Source organism: Hypanus sabinus, chromosome 3 (assembly GCF_030144855.1).
Source record: "Hypanus sabinus isolate sHypSab1 chromosome 3, sHypSab1.hap1, whole genome shotgun sequence".
NCBI lineage: Eukaryota > Metazoa > Chordata > Chondrichthyes > Myliobatiformes > Dasyatidae > Hypanus > Hypanus sabinus.
This window is the reverse complement of record NC_082708.1, coordinates 178,693,310-178,718,039: the sequence shown is the minus strand read 5'-3', so window position 1 is coordinate 178,718,039 and position 24,730 is coordinate 178,693,310. Positions and strand designations below refer to the sequence as shown.

Sequence of the window (24,730 nt, the reverse complement as noted above, 5' to 3'; positions counted from 1 at the left end):
TTCTCCCTGCTTACCTAAAAACTCCATCTCAATCGAGAATGCATCTCAACTATATACACATTTCACTGCTACATACAGGCATCCACAGCGTAGTAAATTTCAAGTAATCTCATTCGGGCCTGAAGCGTTAACCAGTGTGGAGGATTTCTTACTCTTGTGGGATGATGTCTTTCCTGACAAGGGAGGTCACTCTGCTTGTCGCATAATCCTTGTGCCTATGAAAACAATTTCAGTTTCTGGGGTGTCCTCTATTCTTTGGTGGTTATTGGAGTTGATTCTGAGACTGCAGGAAGTGATTTTGACAGCTCTGGACACTTCTGCCTTTTTCATCAAGTTTGTGTGTCTTCATCTTAGAAAGGTGTATTTAGTTCACTGGAGTATTCTTCTATTGCTCACTTTATGATCTGATCTCTCCCCTTGGTTTCCGCATCTACAACATCATCTGATGATTCCTCTTTTTTCATATCTCCATTGACTCCTTTCATTTTGGCCTTCCATTCAGCCAGCTTGGCTTTGGTCTTTACATTTACTTTTACAAGCAGCTTTTTGGTACCCAGTTGAAGTTCATGCAATAACCTTTAATGATTGCAGAATAGATTCTAGTCTTTGTACTCACAAAAGCTGAATGTTTGCAACCTTAATGAAGCACTCTGAATTCTCTTCCAGCTTAAAACCAAGCCACATTTTGCAAGTAACTACCTGATTAACATATCAGAAGCTTTCTCAGATATGTTACCTACAAAAACGGTTATTGTCAGACCATTGCTTTTATCATTTTCATGATTTTTCTTAGCAGCATGAATCTTCCTTGGTCCAATATGCTTTCCAACCAGAAGCACAGAGGTTATCACCAACATCTGTTTGCCCTTGATATATTTGAGTTTTTCAATGCCATCTTTGCAGACTGCCTTGGCATCATCAAGTACCTTTCTTAATTCACTTTAAGGTGACTCTCACAAGGGGTGTGTCAAGCAATTGGTGATGGATCTCTAATCAAGTTGTAATTGTCTCAGCCTATCACGCTCCTACAATGCTGGTCCTCTTGCTTTTACCACATACAAACTCAAAGTGGCTTGTTGGTGGTTGTATTTCACTGTTACAGATGTCATTCTCACAGGAGTTAGCTTTTCTGCAGTATAAATTCTTAGTTGGATATCTGCAGCCTTCAGTTTAGTTTCTTTGAAATACTGTTCAAATTCATTTTTTGGAATGACTGGAACAGTGGAGCCAATATCCAATTCCCTTTTAATTAATTTGCTGTTTACTTCTGGGGTAAGCCATAATGCTTATCTAATCTGAGTCCTGACGAAGGGTCTCAGCCCGAAACGTTGACGGTGCTTCTTCCTATAGATGCTGCCTGGCCTGAATTTCTTGAATTTGCTTGAATTTCCAGAATTTGCAGATTTCCTCGTGTATGCTTATCTCATGTTTCACATTGTAAATCTCAAGGCTACCCAGTCCTGTGTCATTCTCATCATTAGCAGATCTTTCATCTTCAGCATGCTTAGTGCTCTTTTTTAAACTGCAACTTGACTTTTTCTCTTCTCTGTGCAGTCCCTTTATTTTTGTCTGCCTGACATGCTCTTTGTCCTTTGTTGCATTATCTACAAGTTCAGCCAGGCCAATTTCCGTTTAAGAGTTGCATTTTTGTTCACACTCACTTTCTGTTTGGGGAAATTAATTTGCTAAGGTGATTCAATTAAATTTGGTCACAAGTAAATTGGACATGGACTTCAAAGTGACTGGAGAATATCTTTATTCATGAATAAGGGAAGAATGACTCACTAACAGTGCAATGTTCAAGTTTTCCAAAGAACAATAGTCATAGCCTTTTTTTATACATGCACACAGAAAGTCAATTACATCAGTCAAAGTTAAAAAAAAAATCAATCATGTGTGTCTTATCAATTCCCACAAAAAATGCGAGAGACAGTCTCTTGTCTGCCCAAAACACAGATAGGTAGGTTGTTAAACATATTTGAAACAGTAATAGATTATTGCAAGCATGGTGAGAACCCAGGCCGAATAGTGACTCATTATTTGTGATATATAGAAGGTTCATTAAATCCTTAGATCCAGTAAGTCATTAAATACAAAAGTATAATTTGTTTTCTATATTAGTACCTGACAGGTGAAGGAAAAACCAGGATACTTTTTTTATTGTCAGAAACTTGACAGCCCACAAGGTCCTCCCTACAATTTATGACCTTCACTGGCTTCATCTTGTTCATGCAGCTGTGTCACGCACTAACACCAGCACTAGGAATATTGCTAATTAAAGGAAGGGACAGAGTGTTAACAACTACGATATTTTAACCCTTTATTCAGAATTTTCTTCCACAATTCCCTCCTTTTTGATCGTAAGATCCACTCCATAGGTTGGTGTCTTCAAAAGGGGTCTGGCACTTCGGGGATAGCGGTTGCATCTTTAAACATTCTTTTTCATTGTGTTCTTTGTTGTACATGTTGGCCTTAACTCAAAGCTACATACATAGAAAAGGGGTGGAAGGGGTAAGGTTGCACAGATAAATCAGGTAGCCAGAACATGCCATTATTATAGCATTAATAATTCCACAATGTACCAGTGTTCCCACCAACCACCAAAGATGTTCTCAAAGGACTCCCATCTCCCAGGAGGGTTGTAGTTATGGAATTCTTCTTCAATCTTGCATATCTGTTTTACACTTTTCTGGATATGGTTGCCTCAGTGGGTTATGTTATCAGACTCATCAGGAATATAGGTTCAACATTCCTGCCCCATAACGGCACACTTTTCTCATTTAAGATAAAACCTAAGGAAATTTGCAATGCCACAGTTCGAATGGCTATTACCTCAGGATCTGCCTTTGTGTATCTTCTAAGGCTGAGGTAGTGTCATTAGCTAATTTCTTGAGAGCTGAGTCCATATGAATCAGTTCCCATGCTGCTTTGCTTATCCCATAATAAGGGAAAGCTGTCATCCAGAATCTTTCTGTGTTTGTAATTGCCCATTTGCGAGAGTGTAAGTGAGGTTAGTTCATGAGAGTAATGTACCTCAGGCACCACAGATCCAGGGTGTCCAGTTAAAAGGTAGCCAGAAGCGAGTTTGATTCCTACATATCCAATATGTGCCATTTAGTAACTGTGGAGATCTTTCAGGAGTACTCTGGTCACCCCAGCATATACTAGATTTCTCTCTACGCCTATTCATTCCCATGAATCGACCCACCTTATCTGTCTGACACCAGCACTTTTCAGCTGTCAGGGTAGCCACATGAAAACTCGGTACATTGTGGTTTGTTAAATTATACTTGGGCATGTACCATCCCTTGAAGTAATTACTCCCAGAAATGGATAGCCATTTGGATTAGTTAACTTGTATTTTGTCTGCTTGCTTTATTATTGCATTCTTTCCCTTCACCTAGTCAGTAGTATGTAGCTAAGGCCTTGATTACATCCTGGAAACATTCCCGTTCCTTTTTGTTGAAGGGTTTTGGCCGTAGAATCATACCCCCCCCCCCCCCCAACTTGTGTACGAATCACTGTACACACCCAGCAACTTGACATATTACCTTGAGTGGCATATTCATAAGCTAGGCTTAAATAAGTATTGTAAGTGCAGGCAAATCTAGACAATAAAGTAGTAAGGCAGATAATTCCATGTATCATTAGCCACTTCATTTTCCTTCATTTCTTTTTCAATTTTCCTTCTTTTCCAGTACACTGTCGGACTGAGGAAGAGAGGGATGATACAGCTTACACTTGGTTCTATGCACCCACTTGGCTTTGCCTTGTACCTTGACCACTGTATGGGTAGTTAGCAACACTTGATAGGGCCCCTTCCACCTTGGAGAGAGGGTCTTTTTCCAGTGATTTAATATATACATGATCACCTGGTTTAGATGGATGTATATTTCCCTCTCCAGGTTTGGGTAGGGCTGTGGTCACTTTTCCTTGATTCATTCTAATTGCTTCACCTAGAGCTTTTATCATTTCAAGGGTTTTCTCAAAAGTCCATATCAGTACTGTTTGGGCACTTACCAAACTTTTAGAACCTGTGTGCATAGGTCTTTCCATCAGTATTTCAAAAGGGGGCAATTTGATGGTCCTGTGAACATGATTTCTCAAGGTGTACATAGTCTCAAGGCATCGCCTTAGCCCACGTCAGTCCCCCCTCTTGACATATTTTGGCCAGAGTGTCTTTTAGTACCGCATTCATCCTTTCCATGATTGTGGTTGGTAGGGCACATGCCGCTTCCAGGAGAATCCCAGCGCTTGCCCCAAAGCTTTAGTTAATTTCCCTGTAAATTCTGTTCCTCTGTTACAAGGAATTCCAAATTGGGGAATAATCTCCTTCATGAGTAATTTAACTACTGTCCTAGCATCATTTTTTCATGTGAGAAAGGTCTCTATCCATTTAGAAAACATGTCCACTATTACTAATAGATACTTATATCACCCCCCCCCCCCCACCACTTGCTGAGTTACAGAGTTCATCTATAGATTCATAAATTCTAGGGTAGACAGATGATCAAATTCATCTTCCTGTCAACTCTTTATTCCCCTCCATAGATGCTGTCTGGCCTGCTGAGTTCCTCCAGCATTTTGAGTGTATTGCTTTGGATTCCCGGCATCTGCAGATTTTCTCGTGTTTGCTGTCTTTGTCAACTTTTCTCAATATTTTTAAAACTCTTAATAGTTTTAAATTTCTAATAAGCTTCAGCATTGTTTTAAAAATCATCTTTTAGTTTATTTAAAAAAATATTTTATTAGTCTTCTGTCACCTACCTTTATGCACTTCTACTTTTTTTTCTTTTTTGTTGCTATATTTAAGATTACTTAATTAAGCACTAATGAAGGGTATAGTTTTTAAATATTTCTTTCTTGCTGGAATGTTTCTATTCTGTATATTCAGAAAGATCTCATTTGCTGCATCCTGTTTGTCTTATACCTTCACCTAACATGCCAGTTTACTATAGATTATTCTGCTTTTGTGCTTCTATTTGTTTGAAATAACATTTTAAAATTAATATTCTCTCCCTCAAACTGATTGTATCATGATGGCTGCTACCCAGAGGTGCCTTCATAAAGGAGCTTATTCATTAATGTAATCTCATTACACAAAACAGAGCCTTCATAGCTGGTTGCTTGAGAATCTGCTGTTTTAAGAAAATATTTAATATACTCTATCAACTCATAGGTTGTCTGACAAGGCCCCATTCTTTATTCCTTTCAGTCCTGTTGTGTGGTTGTGGTTAGAGGATCTATATGCTACTGACAAAACACTTCGACACCCTGAACCTGGACCATCCTGCCTACTGGGTTTGAATCATCATCAATTAATAAAACTTGTACTCTTCAAGGTAGATGTTATTGACAGAATTTACCATGGTCTCCATTAGAGAGTCTTTAGCTGTTTGAGAAGAACTGTTGCAGATCAATACCTCTGACCCAGTGCCAAGCTCATGATTTAGGAAGCAGCAGAGATGCATCACTCCTGTTTTCTTTGAACAAATAGCCTCACTCCCCTGTATTCTTTGAACAACCAAAACCTTCTCCATTGTCTTAGTGGTCTAAGAAAAGTACCACCAAACCTGTCTGTGCAATTCTTCCAAATGCTATGTCAAGATAAGTAAATTAATGGCAGTAATCATAGATATAGAAATATGCAGCACAGAAACATACTCTACTGCCACAAGTCTGCACTGACCATCAACCACCCATTATTCCTAATTATATGTAAATTATTAATTGCTTCGTCCTAATTATTCCTGTATTGTCAACAGCCAACTCCCTCCAAGTTAAATTTTTATCTCTTTACAGTGACCAATTAAATTACGAGCACACAGGTCCTTAGGATGTGGGAAGAAACCGAAGCATATTGTCACAGGCAGATCTGACAAACTCCACACACACAGCACCCAAGTCAGCAATTTGTTCACTGTTTCCCTACTAGCCAGCATCCCCAACTCCGAGGCTCTATTGACTCAGATAAGCATGGCCTGATTCATCCATGGTTTCTGGTATGGGAGCACTCAAATTGTCCTCTTTAGTACACAGTCCTTAACACACGTGTTGATAACGCCCATGATGGTGATGACATGCTCATCAAAGCAGTTACTTAGAAGCTCATCTGTTTCTTCAGTCCAGCACTGTATGACTTTTCGTACTCATGATTCAGCTTCTCCATGCAGAGCGAAGGAGCACTGCCTGGTGGTCTCTGAATTCCTTCCCATGTCTCTGTCCATTGGGAAGTAAAACCAAGAAGCACACTTTCAGGTAAAGACTGGTGGACAAAGGAAGCCTCACCCTAAATACAGGGGATTTTGTAGATACTGGAGGTAACACACACAAAATACTGGAGGAATTCAGTAGGTCAGGCAGCATCTGTTGAAGAAATAATTGACATTTTGGGTGAAGTTCCAATGACGATCTGAAATATTGACTTTTTATTCCTCTCCAATGAACACTGTTTCTCACTAAGTGCATCTAACAGAGACGGTGCAAGTTTTACAAGCAGTAAAAGTACTGTAGGAAAAGTATTAATTGAAGAATGAAGTCAGTTAAAATTGAATTAAGGTATAAAATCTTACTACCCTAATTGAATGTTAGGCAGGCATGATGGACTGAATGGGTTTTTCTTGTTCTAATTTATTGTTTTGGAAAAATAGCACTAGATTTCTAGTTTGTACATTTTACAACACATTGTGAAGTAGTTATTTTTGTGCTCTAGGATAAGATTTATCTAGGAAAGGAAACTGGCGAGCTGAGAAAGTATTGAGCTTCCTGAAAAGAAAATTGTAATTGTTGTTGATTTGTCTAGCCATTACCTTGGTCCAGTATTTTTTCCTAATAAGACTGATTAATTTTTGCAGCCTGTTTTTGCAATGTATTAAGATTTGATAAGGGTTTCTACTGCAAAGTATATTGTTGCAAAGTGTTTTTCTTAATCTTCCTGCTGTCCTGGGTGTGAGTTGGTCATTGATTGGTAATTAGGAATAACACACAAAATGCTGGAGGAACTGAGCAGATCTGGCAAAATCTGTGGATAGGAATAAAAAAAAACAATGTTTCGGGCCAAATGTCTTCATCAGACTTTCATCAGATGCAGGGTTTCAGCCCGAAATATTGACTCTTTATTCCTCTCCTGATCTGCTGAGATCCTCCAGCATTTTATGTGTGTTGCTCTAGATTTCCAGAATCTCTTGTGTTTACGTTGATTGCCAATTAGGAACTTGTGCTGTTACTAAAATTTTTATAAATCAAATGGAGGATTGTACTCTTCAGTAGTGGAAAAAAGTAGTTAAAGTCATTTTAGTATAAAGCTGTGCAAGGATGTTGCAGAGGTAAAACTTCTAATCCATTTTACAGTTGGTTAGTTTACTTTAAAGCAATGGAGCTTTTTCCTCATTTAAATGCCATGCTTACCTATTTTCCACTGTATTAAGCATATTGTACTCATCTGTTTATTCCATTCATGGTAATTAGAAATGGGTGGGTTTTTTTAAAATTCATTAATTGCTATGTCTTGGATGTATTTGTGTACTGAAACTGCTTTTTCAACCGTAATAATGTGATTTAAATTTTCTTAATAATTGTACATCACTTTGTGCATCTAATCAGCAGCAACCGTAAACAATAACATTTTAATTTGTTTGCTTCAAAGATGATCATTCTACCTGTTTGAGCAAAGAGATATTTTTAGAAGGAAAGGCTGCAAGTGTGATTGAAGAGTTGGTGGCTGGGGAATTCTAAATCAGTTGCAGATAGGTGGAATAACCTCTTGGAGCACAGGTCAAAGTAAAGTTACTTAGAACTGCAGAAGATTAACCTGTCAAAGTCCTATGTGTTGCATGATATACAACATAAACAGTCCTGATGTAAGTATTTTAAAAGGTTAAAGGATAGCTATAGGGTTCCTCAGACTATATCTAAAGATGAAAATTTTCTAAATAAAAAATTAAATCCATTAAACAAAGTCTTGGAATATTTTTCTGCAAAATATACTTTATACATAATATATTGCATTAATTACAGTTAAGACATCCCTTACTTTGCATTCATTGTGCTATCAAACTAATGGGTGGTATAGTAGCCTAGCAGTTACCGTGACGATTTACATCAATTTCTGTCACTGTCTGTAAAGAGTTTGTACATTCTCCCCGAGACTGTGTGGGTTTCCTCTGGGTGCTCTGATTTCCGTCCGCACTCCAAAGATGTGATTATTGAGCTGTGGGCATGCTGTGCTGGTGTGGAAAATGTGGTGACACTTGCGGGCTGCTTAGCCATCCTTGCTGATTTGATTGGTTGCAAACAACACATTTCACTAATGTTTTGATGTACATGTGACAAAAAAGCTAATTTTTAATAATAATATGGTCCAAGTTGCACATTAGATATGCAGCACATCCCTTTAGGATGTAATTGAACTCTGTCCATATTTTAGGAACTTTAAGTATGCCAGACTTTTAAAAAAATTTCACTTTGAGGCAAGTTAAGATGTCTTCTGAAGCTGATCTTAAAAATTTAGCTGTTCCTAAATATTTGTTCAGTACCCTTTTCTTTTAATAAAACAGTTTCACTGAACTTCCATCAACAGGTCCCCTTCCATCTCAGCTCAGTGGAATGGAAATGGCCTAATCTTGTATGAAGACTGAATTTGTTATGATGGTGTCTGTTGTTACTCAGTTGAAGTACATTGAATGCTATTATCTGCCTAATTTATTTTAATGGTTTTTTAAAAATCATATTCAGCATCATGAAATGTGATATGGTGCAGTGAATGATATTTTTGCTTCGCAGCACTAGAAACTGGGTTCAGTTCTGACCCCAGTTGCTGAGTGCGTGCGGTTTCCTGACTGTCCTGTGATTGCGTGGGATTCCTCTGAATGCTCTGGTTTCTTCCCACATTCCAAAGACTGGCAGTTTGGTAGGTTAATTGATCCACTATACTTCACCCCCATTGTGTAGAATCTAAAAGGATTTGATGACAGTGTGGGGAGAATAAAGAAGGAATTTAGTATCATAATTGGTTGTTGTTGGTCTTTGTGAGCTCAGTAGTGGCAGATCCATGCAGTGTCTATGACTGTCTTTATGGTCCTGTTATATTAACTTCTTTTAATAGCATTTAAAATTTAATACATGCCCTTTTTTCTTCATAGATCGCCTTTTCTCAGCATAACAACTTCATGGACCTTGTGCAGTTCTTTGTCACATTTTTCAGGTTAGTATACTTGAATTGAGCAAACAATATTGCTGATTTAAAAAAACTTTTTATAATGAGCTTATATTTCATTAGCAATGTCTGCCCTTTTAACAACAGTGTAAGGATTCATCTGATAACTTGGGAGTTGCCAAAAGATAACACCATAATGAAATTGTTGCACCAGTGGCAGCATTGTTATTTATGAAACATTAAGTCTGTTGTACCATTACATTACAAAAGTACAACAACGAATTCTGGCCACTCCTATGTGCGTCATTGTGATTTTCCTTTAACCAAGATGCTTCAATCATGAATGACTACTACAAACAGAACATTATGATCAGCCACACTAAAAGCAATAATTTAAGTTTGCGCAATACAGGTCTTTTAATATTGTTAATGTTATGTATTGTCTTCTGAAGGCAGAAATTTGTGGCTAACTGATGTAGCCTGTAACAGACACCGAATTCTGGTGGAATTCAGCAGGTCAGACAGCATCTACGGAAAGGAATGAAGAGTTGACGTTTCAGGCCAAGGCCCTGCGTTGGGATTCTATACTCTTGCTGTACAATGTGTAATAATATTGTACAACAATAATGTACAAGAATAAATGTAGCCTGTATTTTGTTTATTTCTTATGCTGCACATTGTGTTATCCAGTAGTTACTTCATCACAAATTCTCCGCACTGATTAAAAATGTTATGTAACCCTCTCATCGTAGGCTTCTAACAAGTTAGCTATTACTGTGAAGGCAAGCTAACAGGAACATAACTTGACAATGCATTGGAAAAATTATGAAAAGGCCATTTCCAATATATAAACACGTCTAGGGTAAATGTGATTCAAGTAAACACAAATACAGCCAGCTGGTGATGTAGTGGCATCTGCACCGGACTTGGAGGTGAGTGGTCCGGGCTTGGAGTGCAGCCAGTTTCTTGCATGCTTTACATCTGTGCTGGGTTGAGCGTCGAGCTGGCAACTCAACCTTGTGAAAAGTAGACAATATGCCAAAAAAAAAAGTTGCCGCCCGATGTGCCACAAGGCACAGAGAGGAATAACAGCATAACTTACACAAACATAGAAGCTTGAATGGCCCTTTAAGGGTAAGTAGGACTGCTACTTGTATGAATACTGACACACCCATGAACACCCTCAACAAATTTACTGTTCCCCAGAAAGCAGTATAAATTTAAATAAATTAAATTGAAATTGAACTATTCTAAACAGTACAAACACAGTAATACTCTATTATACTAAATAAAATAAAGGGCTCATCATATTATATATGATAAATGTTATCTACATATATAAATAAAAAATGCAGGTAATTGCTGAAGCTCATTGTTACGTAATTAATTCAGTTTGCTTCGCTTTGTTTGCTCACAATACTGAAGCAATTTTGAGCTGAAGAACATGTCCCAGGAAAGAAAAATATTCATGCAATGTCCAAGGAGAAGGTGTCAGACTTCCTCCAAACTTTCTCCATGTGCTAACCAGCTAGCTAAAAGAATCTGCATTCTCTGTGAGACCATGGTTTGCATGAGGATTTTCCGACAGCAGTATCTGTCCTTCCAAATGAGTTCTGTGAGCATTTCACCAAGTTCTTCTACTAAGTTCATTGTCTGTTTCCATTTTCCAATTTCTTTCTTTCTCCTCCTTCGATCACATGCTCACTCTCTAGAAAATGGTGCCCACCATTTTTCCCACTCTTTCTCTCTCTAGAATATTCCCAAGACAGCCTCTATTGCTAATTCAACAAGCCTAACTTGTCAATCTACTGAATTTTTATTACAGCAAAACTAAAATTTTCAATTCTATAATGTAATTAAGGGAACTCATTGCATTTTGAGAAAAGTTTCTGTAAACGAAATATGCAACAACATAACTATTAATAAAATAAAGCATTGTCTTAAGCCAGGATATCACAATTAAATAAAATAATGTTTTTTTTAATTATGCCACCTACTCACAAGCTTAAAGTTATGCTGCCTGGTTGGCTTGCAGTCCCTCACCTCTTCCTGGCACCCTCATCCCTGCACCAGTTTGCAAAGCTTTTTATTTTATAGTGTCCTGTTTGAAAAACTCTAACTTCTGCTCCATAGTTTATATCAGATATTTGGGAAGAAATGTCTATAGGAATTGGTGTTTTTCATAGAAATTCTGCCATGGTCGGTCCGAAGCCTGGATGCAAAAGTAGGGGGATGAAGTATGAGGCTAGCAACCACATCCTGTAGAAACCAAGAGCTACAGAAATGCCAACAGAAGCTCCAAAGACTCAACCCTGAGAGAGGAGGAGCACCAAGAAGATAGGGTACACTGGAGACAATTTGAAAGACTGGCCCAGGAAAGAGGATTCTGGTGAGCTGTTGTCAGCAGCCTGTGCCCCAGTAGGGCTGATGCGCTTACGACGAAGAAGATCTTTCTTAGATAGATCACAGTGAGAGTCCCAGTCATATACAATGGAGCTCTGTGAAGTGCTGCAGAAGCAGCTTATTTAAAATATACTAATTCTGCTTAATATATTTTAATATGAATTACTCAAAAGTTTGTATACTGGTGATTCAACAAGAGCTTACTAAACAATTACACAACTATTCTCTCTACCTTTTTAGTGCAACTTGTTATAAGTAGCTCTTCACCATGCAGAGTAATCATTATCATAAAAGTTCTGTTTACATGTATGTATAAAATTAAGTTAAATTCCTCTTATCCCTTCTCTTCCTTTCATCTGCCTAATGCCTCCCTCTGGAGTCCCTCCTCTTACCTTTTCTCCCATTATCCACTCTCTTTTCCTATCAGATTTCTTCTTCCACCTTTTAACTTTTCCACCCATTACCTCCCAGCTTCTCACTTCACCCCCGACCGCACTCACCTACCATCCCCCTCACCTGGCTTCACCTACGACCTGCCAGCTTATATTTCTTACTGTCCCCCACATTATGGCTTCTTCCGCCTTCCTTTCCAGTCTGGATGAAAGCTTTCCGCCTGAAAAGTTGAGAGTTTATTCCTCTCCACGTATGCTGCCAGACCTGCTGAGTTCCTCAGCATTGTATGTGTGACAAAGTTATTGTGACCTATTCAAACAATAGGGTAGTGAAATATTTTAATATGTGAAAGCATTCGTGGGTCAGGGTAAACTCTTGTTGATATGTGCAAGAAGAAATAGGCTAATGTGCTGAAGATTGCTTGAGAAGATTTGCCATTTGAAGAACAGCAAGGCCAAATGATAGATAAAGATAACCTGAAAGTGTTTAAGCTGTTGCAGTTTGTGGGTGTTATAGGAATTTGTTAATGAGACAAATTCAAAGTCAAAGTAGACAAAGTAAAATTTATTGTCAAAGGACATGTATGTTACCATATACTACTTTGATATTCATTTTCTTGCAGGCATTTACAGGAAAATAAAGACCTTCCACAATCTAGCCATACTCTTTTCTCGTTACTATAATCGAGCAGGAGTTACAAAAGTCTTAGGTTCCACACCACCAGGTTCAGGAACAGCTATTACCCTACAATCATCAGACTCCTGAATCAGTATGGATAATTTCATTCACCACACTCACCACAACACTGAACTCATTCCACAGCCTACAGACTCACTTTCAAGGTCTCTTTATAACTCATGTTCTCAGTATGGCCGGATTGTGAGGGTCTTTGATGATGGATAGCAACACACGCAAAATGCTGGAGGAACTCAGCATGTCAGGCAGCATCTGTAGGAATGAATAAACACTCAACGTTTTGGGCTAGATGTTTTTTTCTGGCAGCACTCCATGTAAATGTGCTCAATGGTGGGAGGATTTTACTTATGATGGACTGGGCTGTAATTTCTCCAAGGATTATCACGATATCACAGTGGAGAGGCTCATGAATTCATGAGATCTGGAGAGCAACATAATTTGGTGCTTAGCTACTGGTAGGGTCACCCATGAAGAAAAAGTCAAGGAGTTTCCAAAAACTATGACCTCTGTAGTGGAGCTGGTGGAAGATAATGATACATCACAGCAATGATGAAGGTGGGGGAAGGCTGTATTAGTGAAGAGTCCACAGTCATTTTGCACTTGATGCCACTGGACCCTGACTCTGATCTGTCAATGATTGTGTGAAGGCTGCTTGTGCACCAGCCTCCCTATGTTAAGCTAAGTCACGCAGAGAAATCCTCCATTAAGGGAATGTACCCTGTCACCCCAGTTATGTGGATTGCCATTTAGCCTCTACAGTCACCTGAGAATCAGCCAACCCCTTTGGAAAACATCATACCCAAACTGAGTGATTGCATTACTACCACCACTTTCCGTAGACTTTTCCATCCCAGTCCTGAGCATAGGTTTCCATGCTAGGCTATGATGCAATCATTTCAGATACTCTTCACAATGTATCCATAGAAGTTTGGCAAAGTTTTTGGTGACGTGCCAAAGCTATGTTCAATTCTTTTGCAAATTGCTCATCTCTCCTTTAGCTAAGTGACTGAACACAACTGGAAGAGTTTCAAAGTTATTTTAATGAATGGTTTCAATGAAAACCTGCCACTTGCTTTTCTACCACCAGCATTGCAAAAGTCAACATGACCTACATCAAGCTGTCACAAATAGGCTGAGTAATTTTGTTATAAGATTGGGTAGAAGATGTATCATAAAAAATGAAATAATGTACTTGTGAAATAGATGGACGAAGTGGTAAGATCTAAACCAGGGAATAATGATGAAAAATGGGAGCAGGAATTCTAGTAGCACTTTACTCTTTAATTTCGTACACTAGTTTAAGTAGATGTTAGTGATGTCTTCATGGAGCTTTACATTTGAGTGCATACTGTACATATATCATTTGATTTGAGGCTTTAAGCATGTGGGATGCAGAAGGCAAAGTAAAAATATACTGTTCGATTGAACTATTGGAATAGAATGTTTAGAAAATAAAATCTGAATTTTAATGGAAGAATCAATTTTCCAGAAAGTTAAAGAAAAGGTGAGGTTCAAGTATAATTACAGTTAGGTAATAGAACATCAACAAGAAAATGCACTCTGTGGTCACTTTATTAGGTACAGTTGTACACCTTGTTAATGTAAGTATCTAATCAGCCAGGCGTGTGGCAGCTACTAATGCATGGAGCTCAATGCAGTTCAGTAGCTGGGTAGTGTCATAACAACAACCTCTCTCTCGATGTCAGCAATACTGAGGAACTGATCGTAGACTTCAGGAGAGGGAAACCAGAGATCCATGAGCCAGTACTCATTGGAGAATCAGAGGTGGAGAGGGTCAGTAGCGTTAAATTCCTGTGTGTCACTATCTCAGAGGACATGCATTGTCCTGCATATGGTGCTGGTAGAGTCAGATATATTAGGGGCATTTAAGAAACTGTTGGATGGCATATGGATGATAAAATGGAGAGCTATGCAGAAGAGAAGGATTAGATTGATCTTAGAGTAGCTTAACAGGTCAGCACGTTGAAGGCTAATGGGTCTGTACTGTGCTGTAATGATACTCTGCAGGGTATCCCACTCTGATATCTTGTAGCAACGTTATTTATGTTTCACCTTTGATCATAAGATGTAGGAGCAGAATTAGGCCATTTGGCCTATCAAGTCTGCGCCACCATTTCATTATGCTGATCCAATTTTCCTCTCAGCCTTAATCTCCTGCCTTCTCCACGTATCTCGTCATGCTCTGACCAATCAAGAATCTATTATTAACCTCTACCTTAAATATACATAAGTACTTTGCCTCCATAATTGCCCGTGGTAAAGTATTCTGCAGATTCACCATTCTCCGGCTTAAGAAATTCCTCCTCATCTCTGTTCTAAAAGGACACTCCTCTATTCTGAGGCTGTGTCCTCTGGCCTTATGCTCTCCCACCATAGGAAAGATCCTCTCCACATCCATTATGTCAAGGCCTTTCACCATTGATAGATTTCAATGAGGTCACCCCTAGTTCTTCTGAATTTTAGGGAGTACAGGCCCAGAACCATCACTGCTCTTCATATGACAAGCCATTCATTTTCATGAACCTCCTTTGAACTCACTCCAGTTTCAGCACATTCTTTCTAAGTTCAGGTGCCCAAACCTGCTCATAGTACTCCAAGTGAGGCCTCACCAGTGTTTTTTTAAAGTTTCAGCATGACATCCTTGTTTTTGTATTCTAGTCTTCTTGAAATAAGTGCTAACATCATATTTGCCTTCCTCACCATAGACTCAACCTGGAAATTAACCTTTAGGGCATCCTACACAAGGACACCCAAGTCCCTTTGCACCTCATTTTTTTGTTCTCCACATTTAGGGAATAGTTGACCCTTTTCATTTCTTCTACCAAAGTGCATGCCCCTACACTTTTGAAAACACTATTTCATCTGCCATTTCTTCGTCCATTCTCCTAATCTAAGTCCTTCTGTAGCCTCCCTTTTTCCTCAAAACTATCTGCCCCTCCACCTACCTTTATATTGTTTGCAAACTTTGCAACAAAGCCATCAATTCCATCATGCAGATCAATGAGATAAAATTTAAAAAGAATCAAACCCAACACAGACCTCTGAGGAGCACTACTAATCACCAGCAGCTGGCCAGAAAAGGCTCCCATTATTCCCTTTCTTTGCCTCCTGCCAATCAGCCACTACTTTATCCATGCTAGAATCTTTTCTGTAATACCATGGATTCGTAGCTTGTTAAGCAGCCTCTTGTGTGGCACCTTATCAAATGCCTTCTGAAAATCCAAGCGCACAAAATCCAAGGCAGGGTGAAGGCTGAGGTCTCTGAGCTACTTGTCAAGCCTGCAGGGAATTGTGGTGTTGAATGTGTAGTCCAAGAACAGCATTCTCTGATAAGCATCCTTTTTCTCCAGATGTGTAAGGACGGTGTGTAGAGATGTGGCAATTGTGCCATCTGTCAATCGGTTGTGTCGGTAAGCGAATTGTAGGGGGGGGGGGGGGGTCCAATGTGCATGGTAGCATGCTGCGGATGAAGTCCTTGACCAGCCTCTCAAAGCATTTGCTTATTATTGCGGTGAGTGTGACTGGACACCAGTTGTTCAGACAGCAGGAGTGCACTCTACTCTGGGAGAAGGAGAGACTAAAAATGTCTGTAAACACACCTGCCACTTGTGCCACGCACACTCTGAGTACTCTCCCTGGGATGCCATCCCAGGACTGCTGTTGGAGTCCAGTGATCACGGCTTGTTTTACCTTTAAACTAAGCCTCAAAAACAAAGTCCTAACTGAATGGCTTGGTGGGTCTTTTCAGAGGACAATTTAAAGTTAACTACTTTGATGTTGTTTGAAATTCGGTATCAGGAATGCTAAATTAAGGCACAGTTTTTCCTTCATCGGAGAACCGTATGTTTTGTTCACCACAGGCTAGTAACTTGATGGTTGTTATTGTTTTTATTCCAGATGTTAATTAGATATATTTCTCCCAGCTGCAGTGTTGGGTTTGAACCATTAGCCCAAGAGTCTGGATTGTGAGCTGGGAACAACAATTCTGCTCCAGCTGCCAATTTAATTCAACACTAGGAGATGCCATTTACAAGTACACCTTTATTTTATATGCGCTCATTGGCCATTCCATTAGGTACGGCTGTACACCTGCTCACTAATGCAAATATCTAATCAGCCAATTATGTGGCAGCAACTCAGTGCATGCAGACATGTTTGAGGTTCAGTTAACACAAAGTACACTGTAGATGCTGTGGTCAAATGATGTTGTTGTTCAGATCAAACATCAGAATGGTGAAGAAATGTGATCTAAGTGACTTTGACAGTAGAATGTTGTTGGTGTTCGTCGGGGTGGTTTGAGTATCTCAGAAATTGCAGATCCCCTGAGATTTTCAAGTACAACAGTCTGGAGTTTACAGAGAATGGTGAGAACGACAAAAAGCATCCAGTTCTCTGCAAAAATGCCTTGTTAATGAGACTGATTCAAGCTCTGAATGCACAACATGTTGAACCTTGAAGTATGGTCTTCTACAGCAGCAGAAGACCACAAACATACAGAAATACACTCAGTAGCCTCTTTAGGTACCTCGTACCTAACCAAGCAGCCACTGTGTGTGGTTGCTACTGAGAAGGAAATAATCAGTATAAGTACCTTCCAGTATGTGAGCTTTCTTTCCTCTAGGGGTGTGGCCTGTATTATAGGTTCACCAAAAGATTTCCTCCTTTTAATAGAGCTGTTACCTTTCAGTATGTGCAGGACTGTAATGGCAAGTATAGAACTGACTTGATGTCAACTGTGACAAACGGCCTTCATGTGCACAAGTTTGGGTGGCAATTAAAGTAACACTGTTTTCATTTAAAGCTCCCATAGTGCAATTTTATGGGTGCCAAGTCACAGGATTGCCTTTTGAGACACAAAAGGCTACAGGTGCTAGAATTTGGAACGGAGAAACCAACAGCATGAGGAACTCATTGGGTTGAACAGCATCTGAGGATAGTTGGCATTTTAGTGTGAGACCTGGTATCTGTCCTGTTAGAGGTTCTCAATCAGGAACATTGATCATCCCTTCTCATCTACAGATGATGCTTTAACCACAAGTTTTCATTTTCTTGAGGGTTAAAATACAACATATTGAGACAGTGTTCTTAGCAATATCTTGAGGTGCAGTTTTGAAAATTACTGGGTATCTCAAAAGATTGAGAAAAGCTGATCTTATGTGACTGTCAACTTATCTTAATGGCTCTCCTGCTGAGATTAGACCATTAGAGGGCATTTGGCCTACCGAGTCTGCTCTGCCATTCAGTCATGACTATCTTCATTTGGTTGAGATTTACTGATGTGAACCATGAATTTTCAGTATTAGTTGGATCAGGTATGAGAACTTTATCATCTATTGTAATGCAGTCATCCTTGTAAATCCCATCTGCTTCAAAACAGGCTTTGCATTTACCTCAGAGAGGTTAGAAATGGAATGCCCATCAATATCTTGGCAGTAGATGCAGAATGTCAGAAGCTGAAATGATTTCTTTGTCTCTGGAGTGCTATAACTCTTAAACAAGCTTGGGGCAATACATGTAATATTGTCATCTTGGGTAAACATTAGGGCACCTTGGCTCCTTCTTTGTTTATTTCACACATAATATTAACCAATCTGACAATTATTCATTGACATTGTTGGTTGATGTGAACTAATTCCTAAAGTGAATTGAAGGACCTTGGAATAAATTTTCTGTACCTTTTGGCCGTTCATGAGAGATTTTGTTTATAAGTAAATTATGTCAGGTCCTCTCTTGTCATCTGCATTACATACTTTTGACTGTCCTGAGAATAGACAATGTTAATGAAATGCTTCTTGTTTCACATTTTTAATGATCGGTTCCCCTCTGATCTTGAGTACTTGGCACAGTATTCTAAAATTGCAATCATGATATTGCAAAGCAGAAACCTCCTGATGCTAGGAATACTCAACAGGTTAGGGTGCATCTCTGGACAGAAAAACTGAATTAATGTTTCATTCAGACATTCTTTCCATTTGCACCTTCACTGCAATTTAAAACTTGATTAACTTCTAACTTTCATGAATTATGATCGGAACTGATGAAAGTTAGAAATTCAGCAAGTTTTAAATTGCATTAAAGGATAGGGTGGGGAGAATGTTTGTAATATGATGAAGACCAAGTGGTGAAAGAGATTTAAATTGAATTAAGTTAGTGAAAGTTAGGAGTGTTGGGAGGGTAGGTGGGTATCTGGAAAAAAAACTGAATTCTGGAAGGGTTCCACAAGTCAGACAAGTCCTAAGATTAACTAGAAAGGTGGGTTGTTGGAAAATGTTTAGTACGTTTTTGTACATTTTGGAGTGATGGAGGATGAGTGGTGACCTGATAGAGGTGTACAAGATAATGAGAGGCATTGACTGTGTGGATAGTCAGAGGCTTTTCTCCAAGGCTGAAATGGCTAACATGAGAGGGCATTGTTTTAAGGTGCTTCGAAGTAGGTACAGAGGAGACGTCAGGTAAGTTTTTTATGCAGAGAGTGGTGAGTGCATGGAATGGGCTGCTGCCGGTGGTGGTGGAGGCAGAAACGATAGGGTCTTTTAAGAGACTCCTGGATGGCTACATGAATCTTAGAAAAATAGTGGGTTATGGGTAAAGCCTGGGTAGTTCTAAGGTAGGGACATGCTCGGCACAGCTTTGTGGGCCGAAAGGCCTGTATTGTGCTGTATGTTTTCTATGTTTTTGTTCCCTCGGACTCTGAAGTTCCAAATCGGAGATTAAATGCTGTTCTTTGATTTATGGAGCTTTATTGGAACAACAAGGTTAGAGAGGAGGGAAATGGAATATTAAAGTGACATCATGCATATCATATTGTGCAGCTGCAGATGCTGATTAACCTGCTGATTATCCCCAACACTTACTGTTTTTATTGAGTGAAATAATAATCCCTTCAGTTTGGTGGGTTTGAGTCTTGTTTTATGGGGTCATGCTTTTTGATGAATAGCAAACACATTTATTTTCATAAATCATTAATAATTTAACGGATGTAAGTTGTGGTAGGAAATTTGTGACTGCACAAATACAAGTCACTGTCTTACATTCCACTATTTCTTGCTGAATATCTTCTGTTGGTGACATTCATTTAGTCACAGCAACAAGGAATTTTTTATATACAGAAATGAACAATTATACTCTTTCACCAATGCTTCCATGCATCATAATACTGCTGTTTGACAGTATTGCATGCAAGAGAAAATCAGCAAATGTTGGAAATCCAAGCAACAGACATGAAATCCTGATGAAGGTCTTGGCCTAAAACACTTTTCTATAGAAGCTGTCTAGCCTGCCGAGTTCTTCAGGCAATTTTTGTGTATGCCACTATTGCCTTGCTGATTGGAATTCAATTGACAACACCTGTAAATGCACAATTGCATGTTTAATCATTGCTTTAAAAAATCAAGATTTTTGAACCAACACCGCCAAGATTCTGGAGAAATTCAGCAAGCCAGGCAGCATCTATGGAAAAGACTACAGTCAGTGTTTTGGGCCAAGACCCTTCAGCAGGACTGGAGAAAAAAAGCTGAGTAGTAGATTTAAAAGGTGGGGGGAAGGAGAGGGAAACCAAGGTGATAGGTAAAACTTAAAAGAGGGAGGATGAAGAAAAGAGCTGGGAATTTGATTGGTGTAAAAGATACTGGGCTGGAGAAGGGGGAGTCTGATAGAAGTGGACAGAAGGATGTAGAAAAGGGGGGAGGAGCACCAAAGGGAGGCAATGAGCGGGCAAGGAGATGAGGTCAGAGAGGGAAAAGGGGGATGGGGTACGTTACCGGAAGTTTGATAAATTGATGTTCATGCCATTGGGTTGGAGGCTACCCAGATGGAATATAAAGTGTGTTGTTCCTCCAACCTGAGTGTGACCTCATCACAACAGTGGAGGAGGCATGGAAAGACATATCAGAATAGGAATGAGAAATGAAATTAGAATGGGTAGACATTGGGAGATCCCACTTTTTACTCCCTCATCTCATCTCCTTGACCGATCTCTTTCATCAATCAATCTCCCAGCTCTTTACTTCATTTCTTCCCCCTTCAGGTTTCACCTATCACCTTGTGTTACTCTCACCCGTCCCCCACCTTTTGAATCTATTCCTCAAATTTTTATTCTCCATTCCTGATGAAGGATCTCAGCATGAAACGTCAAATGTACTCTTTCCATGGATGCTGAGTTCCTCCAGCATTTTGTGTATGTTGCTTGGATTTACAACATCTGCAGATTTTCTCTTGTTTCTGATGAGATTTTTGAACTGATAGTTTTGCACAATTTGTGAGCTATTGTGAAATTTCTCAGAATAATGTGACCACTTTGAAATACTGGAACATGTTGACATTAAGAAAGAGGCAGTGTTGAAGCTTCTGAAAAATATTAAGATAGGTAAGCCACTGAGGTCAGACAAATATACCCCAGTTTGCTTTGGGAAATGAGGGAAGAGATTGCTGGGGTGCTGACCGTGATATTTTTGTCCTCCGTAGCCACAGAAGTGGTCACAGAGGTCTGGAGAATGACAAATTGCAAATTCTGTTGCTCAAGAAAGGTAATCGGGTTAATTCTGGGAATTATGAGCAATGATTCGTACATCAGTGGTGGCCAAAGTTTTGGAGAGAATTTCTGTGTACAGGATGTATGAGAATTTGGGGAAGCAAAGCTTGATTAGGGCTAGTCAACATGGTTCTGTAAAGGGCAGGTCATAGCTCTTTAATTGAGTTTTCTGAGCAGGGGACAAAGCAAATCAATGAAAGTAGAGCAGTAGATGGGGGCTTCATGGATTTTAGTCAGGCATTTAACAAAGATTTCCCATCATAGGCTCATCCAGAATGGGGCATGGAATCCATGGGGATTTGGCTGTGTGGATGCAGATTTGGCTTGCCCACAGAAAGCAGAGTGTGGTAATAGAAGGAGCATATTCTGCCTGGAGGTTCATAACTTGTGGTGTTACACAGGGATCTGTTTAGGGCCCCTACTCTTTGATATTTATAAATTACTTGGATGAGGATGTAGGAGGGTAGTTTCGTGAGTTTGTAGATGACACAAAGGTTGGAAGCAAAATATGGTTAGTGTAGTTGTTTGTTCTAGGTTACAATAGGAGACAGACAGGAGAAGTGGCTGTTGGAGTTCAATCCAGAAAAGTGTGAAATGATATACTTTGGAAGATTGGATTTGAAGTTGGAGGAGAGATCTTGGGATCCTTATCCATGGAATCCTCAAAATTGCTGGGCATGTTGATAGAGCGATTAAGAAGGTATATGTTCACTGACCTTCATTAATTGGGAGATTAATTCGGGGATTGTATACTGCATACATTAATAATAAATGTACTTTGAGATTGAGTTCAGATCTGGTGGTCTTATTATAGGAAAGATATGGAAGATTTAGAGAAGGTTCAAAGGAGATTTATCAAGATGCTACTTTGGATTAGAGTACATGTATTATGACAAAAGGTTTAATGAGCTAGGGCTTTTCTCTTTGGAGCAATGCAGGATGAGAGATGACTTGATAGAGGTGTAAGAGGTTATGAGAGCCATAGATAAAGTGGGCATCCGGCAACTTTTGACCAGTGCCAGTGGACGTGTACTTAATCAGAGTGGAGGAAAGTTTAGAGGAGATGTCAGAGGTAGATATTTTGCACAGGGTGGTGGATGCCTGGAATACACTGCTGGGATTGGTGGTGCAGGCTGGAAATTGGAACGTTTAAGAGACTCTTTGATAGGAACATGGATGTAGAAAAAGTTAGAGAGTTATGATCTCTGTAGAAAGGAAGGTTGATTGTAGATTGATTTTGGTGTAGTTTAAAAGGTCAGCACAACATCGTCGGATGAAGGGCCCAGTCTGTGCTGCACTATGCTATATTCACCATCTGTAGACCATCTGGTAATTTTTGAGGATGAGACTTTAATCTTTACTGTTAATCTACCTGTTCCAAATAGCATTTAATGTGCACTTCATTTGCCAAGTGCAGCTTATTGATTTGTGAAAAATAAGAAATGAAATGGAGCAATGAAAGTACAAATGCAGTCCAAAGTAATTGTTTAGATTATTTTTAATCAGAAACTAATTACCAGCTTTTAGTTGCAAACTGTTCAGAGATTGCAAATTTTCTTTTTGTCGAAGAATATAAGGGTCATTTCAAAATCACTGCTTGATTACTCTGTAGTTGTTTGCTGTTGCTAAGTAATGACTAGCGGTTGCCAGGTGCTCTGTGACCAGACATTGTTTTTACTCTGAAGATTGTATTTAATGATTTAGGTTAAATCTTGATGAAATGCAGAGCATGAAAGGACAGATTATGTAATTTCTTGATTTGGCACATCATCAGAACATTTTACACGGGATAAGAGTTCAGAATGTAAAATTTGGGTTAAAAACGAATTAAAACATAGCAAACATCAAGATGGCACTGGTGAAGCAAGGTGACGCTTTGTGGGCAGCTTAAAAACTTCTAAACATTCTAAACATACTTCTGAACTACTCTCACTGCAATCTGCAACCTGTGGTTTCCCTTCAAGCAACACCTTAAAGTGGATAAAAGTACATTGTTATGGCTGGAAGAGAGGAAGGAGGGAAGGACTCCAAACTAGACTAAAACATCGAGGTATAAAATTTCCTTTCCTCAGCACCTTGTTAGCGAATGTACAGTCACTGGAGAACAAGACAAAGCATAGGATTGCTATATCAGGGGAAATGAGTAATTGCTGAATTCTCTGTTCCATGGAGACATAGCTCTTTCCAGATAAGCCAGATGCATCAGTAAGACTTAAGGGCTACCTGATACACAGAATGGACGGGATTGCTGATTTGAAGAGGGCAAAAGGTGGGGGTCTTTGTTTCATGATAAGTTCCTTGTGATATAGTGATCTTGTTACACTCTTGTTCCCCCAATCTGGACCATGTAATAATTAAGTGCCAGCCGTTTTACTACCAAGAAAGATCTCCTCTGTGATCCTGACCACAGTTTACATACAGCCAATGGGCAGACATTTGAGGTACAAAGTGCTGCGATCAGCAAACAAGTCACAACCTAGCGCGACGCCTTTCAAATCATTGTTGGGGTCTTCAATCAGGCTTGTTTGAATAAATTCCTGCCCAATTATCATCCACATATCACTTGCAGCACAAGGGGTCCCAACACACTCAACACTGTTATACTATGATTAGGAATGCCTACTGTTCCATCTCCAGACCACATTTTGGGAAATCTGATCAGTTGGCTGTCCTCCTCCTATCTGCATACTGGCAGAGTCTAAAGAGCGAGGCTGCTGAGATAAGGCTCCCAGGTGGTCATGGGAGGCAGAGGAGCAGTTACTGGACTGCTTTGAATCGATGAACTGGCCCGTGTTCAAGGAATCATTAGAGTATCTGAACAAATATATCACGGTTGTCATGGACTTTATAAAAACACTTGTAGAAGAGTCTACCGCCACAAAATCATTCAGAGTCTTTCCCAACCAGAAGCCCTGGATGAACCAAAAGATCGACAATCTGCTGAGGAGCTAAATAAGTGGTGTTCAGGTCTGGTGACCGAGAAAACTAAAATAGGTCCAGGTACAACCTCTGGAAAGCTATCTCACATGAGAGGTGGCAATTCTGAACCAAACTTGAATACTCAACAACTGTGGCAGGCCTTCAATGCTATCTGATGAAGTGAAACTAAGCAACATTGGTGGCAACAGGGTTTTGCTCACAGATGAGCTGAATGCCTTTTATGCATGCTTTGACTGTCAAAGCATAGGAGTGTTTTAATAAACTCCCCACAGCCCCTGAAGGCACTGTGATTTCAGTCTCTGAGGCTGACATGAGAGGGGTGAACTCATGAAAACATCTAGTCTAGATGGGGTGCCTACCGAGTACTAAAGACTGCTGCTGATCAGCTGACTAGAGTGTACACTGATATTTTTAACCTCTTTCTTTGGCAGTTTGAGGTACCCACCTGCTTCAAGCAGGCTTCTCTTATACTAGTGCCTAAGAAGAATATGGTAACCTATTCCCATGACTTGTCCAGTAGCACTTATATTCACTGTGATGAAGGGCTTTGAGAGTTTGTTGATGAAATATATCAATTCCCGCCTGAAAAGTGA

The 24,730-nt window shown here is 39.5% G+C and overlaps 1 protein-coding gene across 5 annotated transcripts in view; it reads left to right on the top strand.

Moving 5' to 3' along the window:
• atrn (attractin) overlaps window positions 1-24,730 on the top strand; it is a 398,356-nt gene that overhangs the window by 266,623 nt on the left and 107,003 nt on the right. For 3 of the 5 annotated variants that reach the window (XM_059965719.1, XM_059965723.1, XM_059965720.1), the window contains exon 25: window positions 9,141-9,202. In XM_059965719.1, coding sequence (XP_059821702.1) covers window positions 9,141-9,202 — 62 coding nt within the window. Of the gene's footprint in view, window positions 1-9,140; window positions 9,203-9,606; window positions 11,108-24,730 lie in introns of those variants that run through there. The other 2 variants (XM_059965721.1, XM_059965722.1) reach the window with 2 other exon arrangements.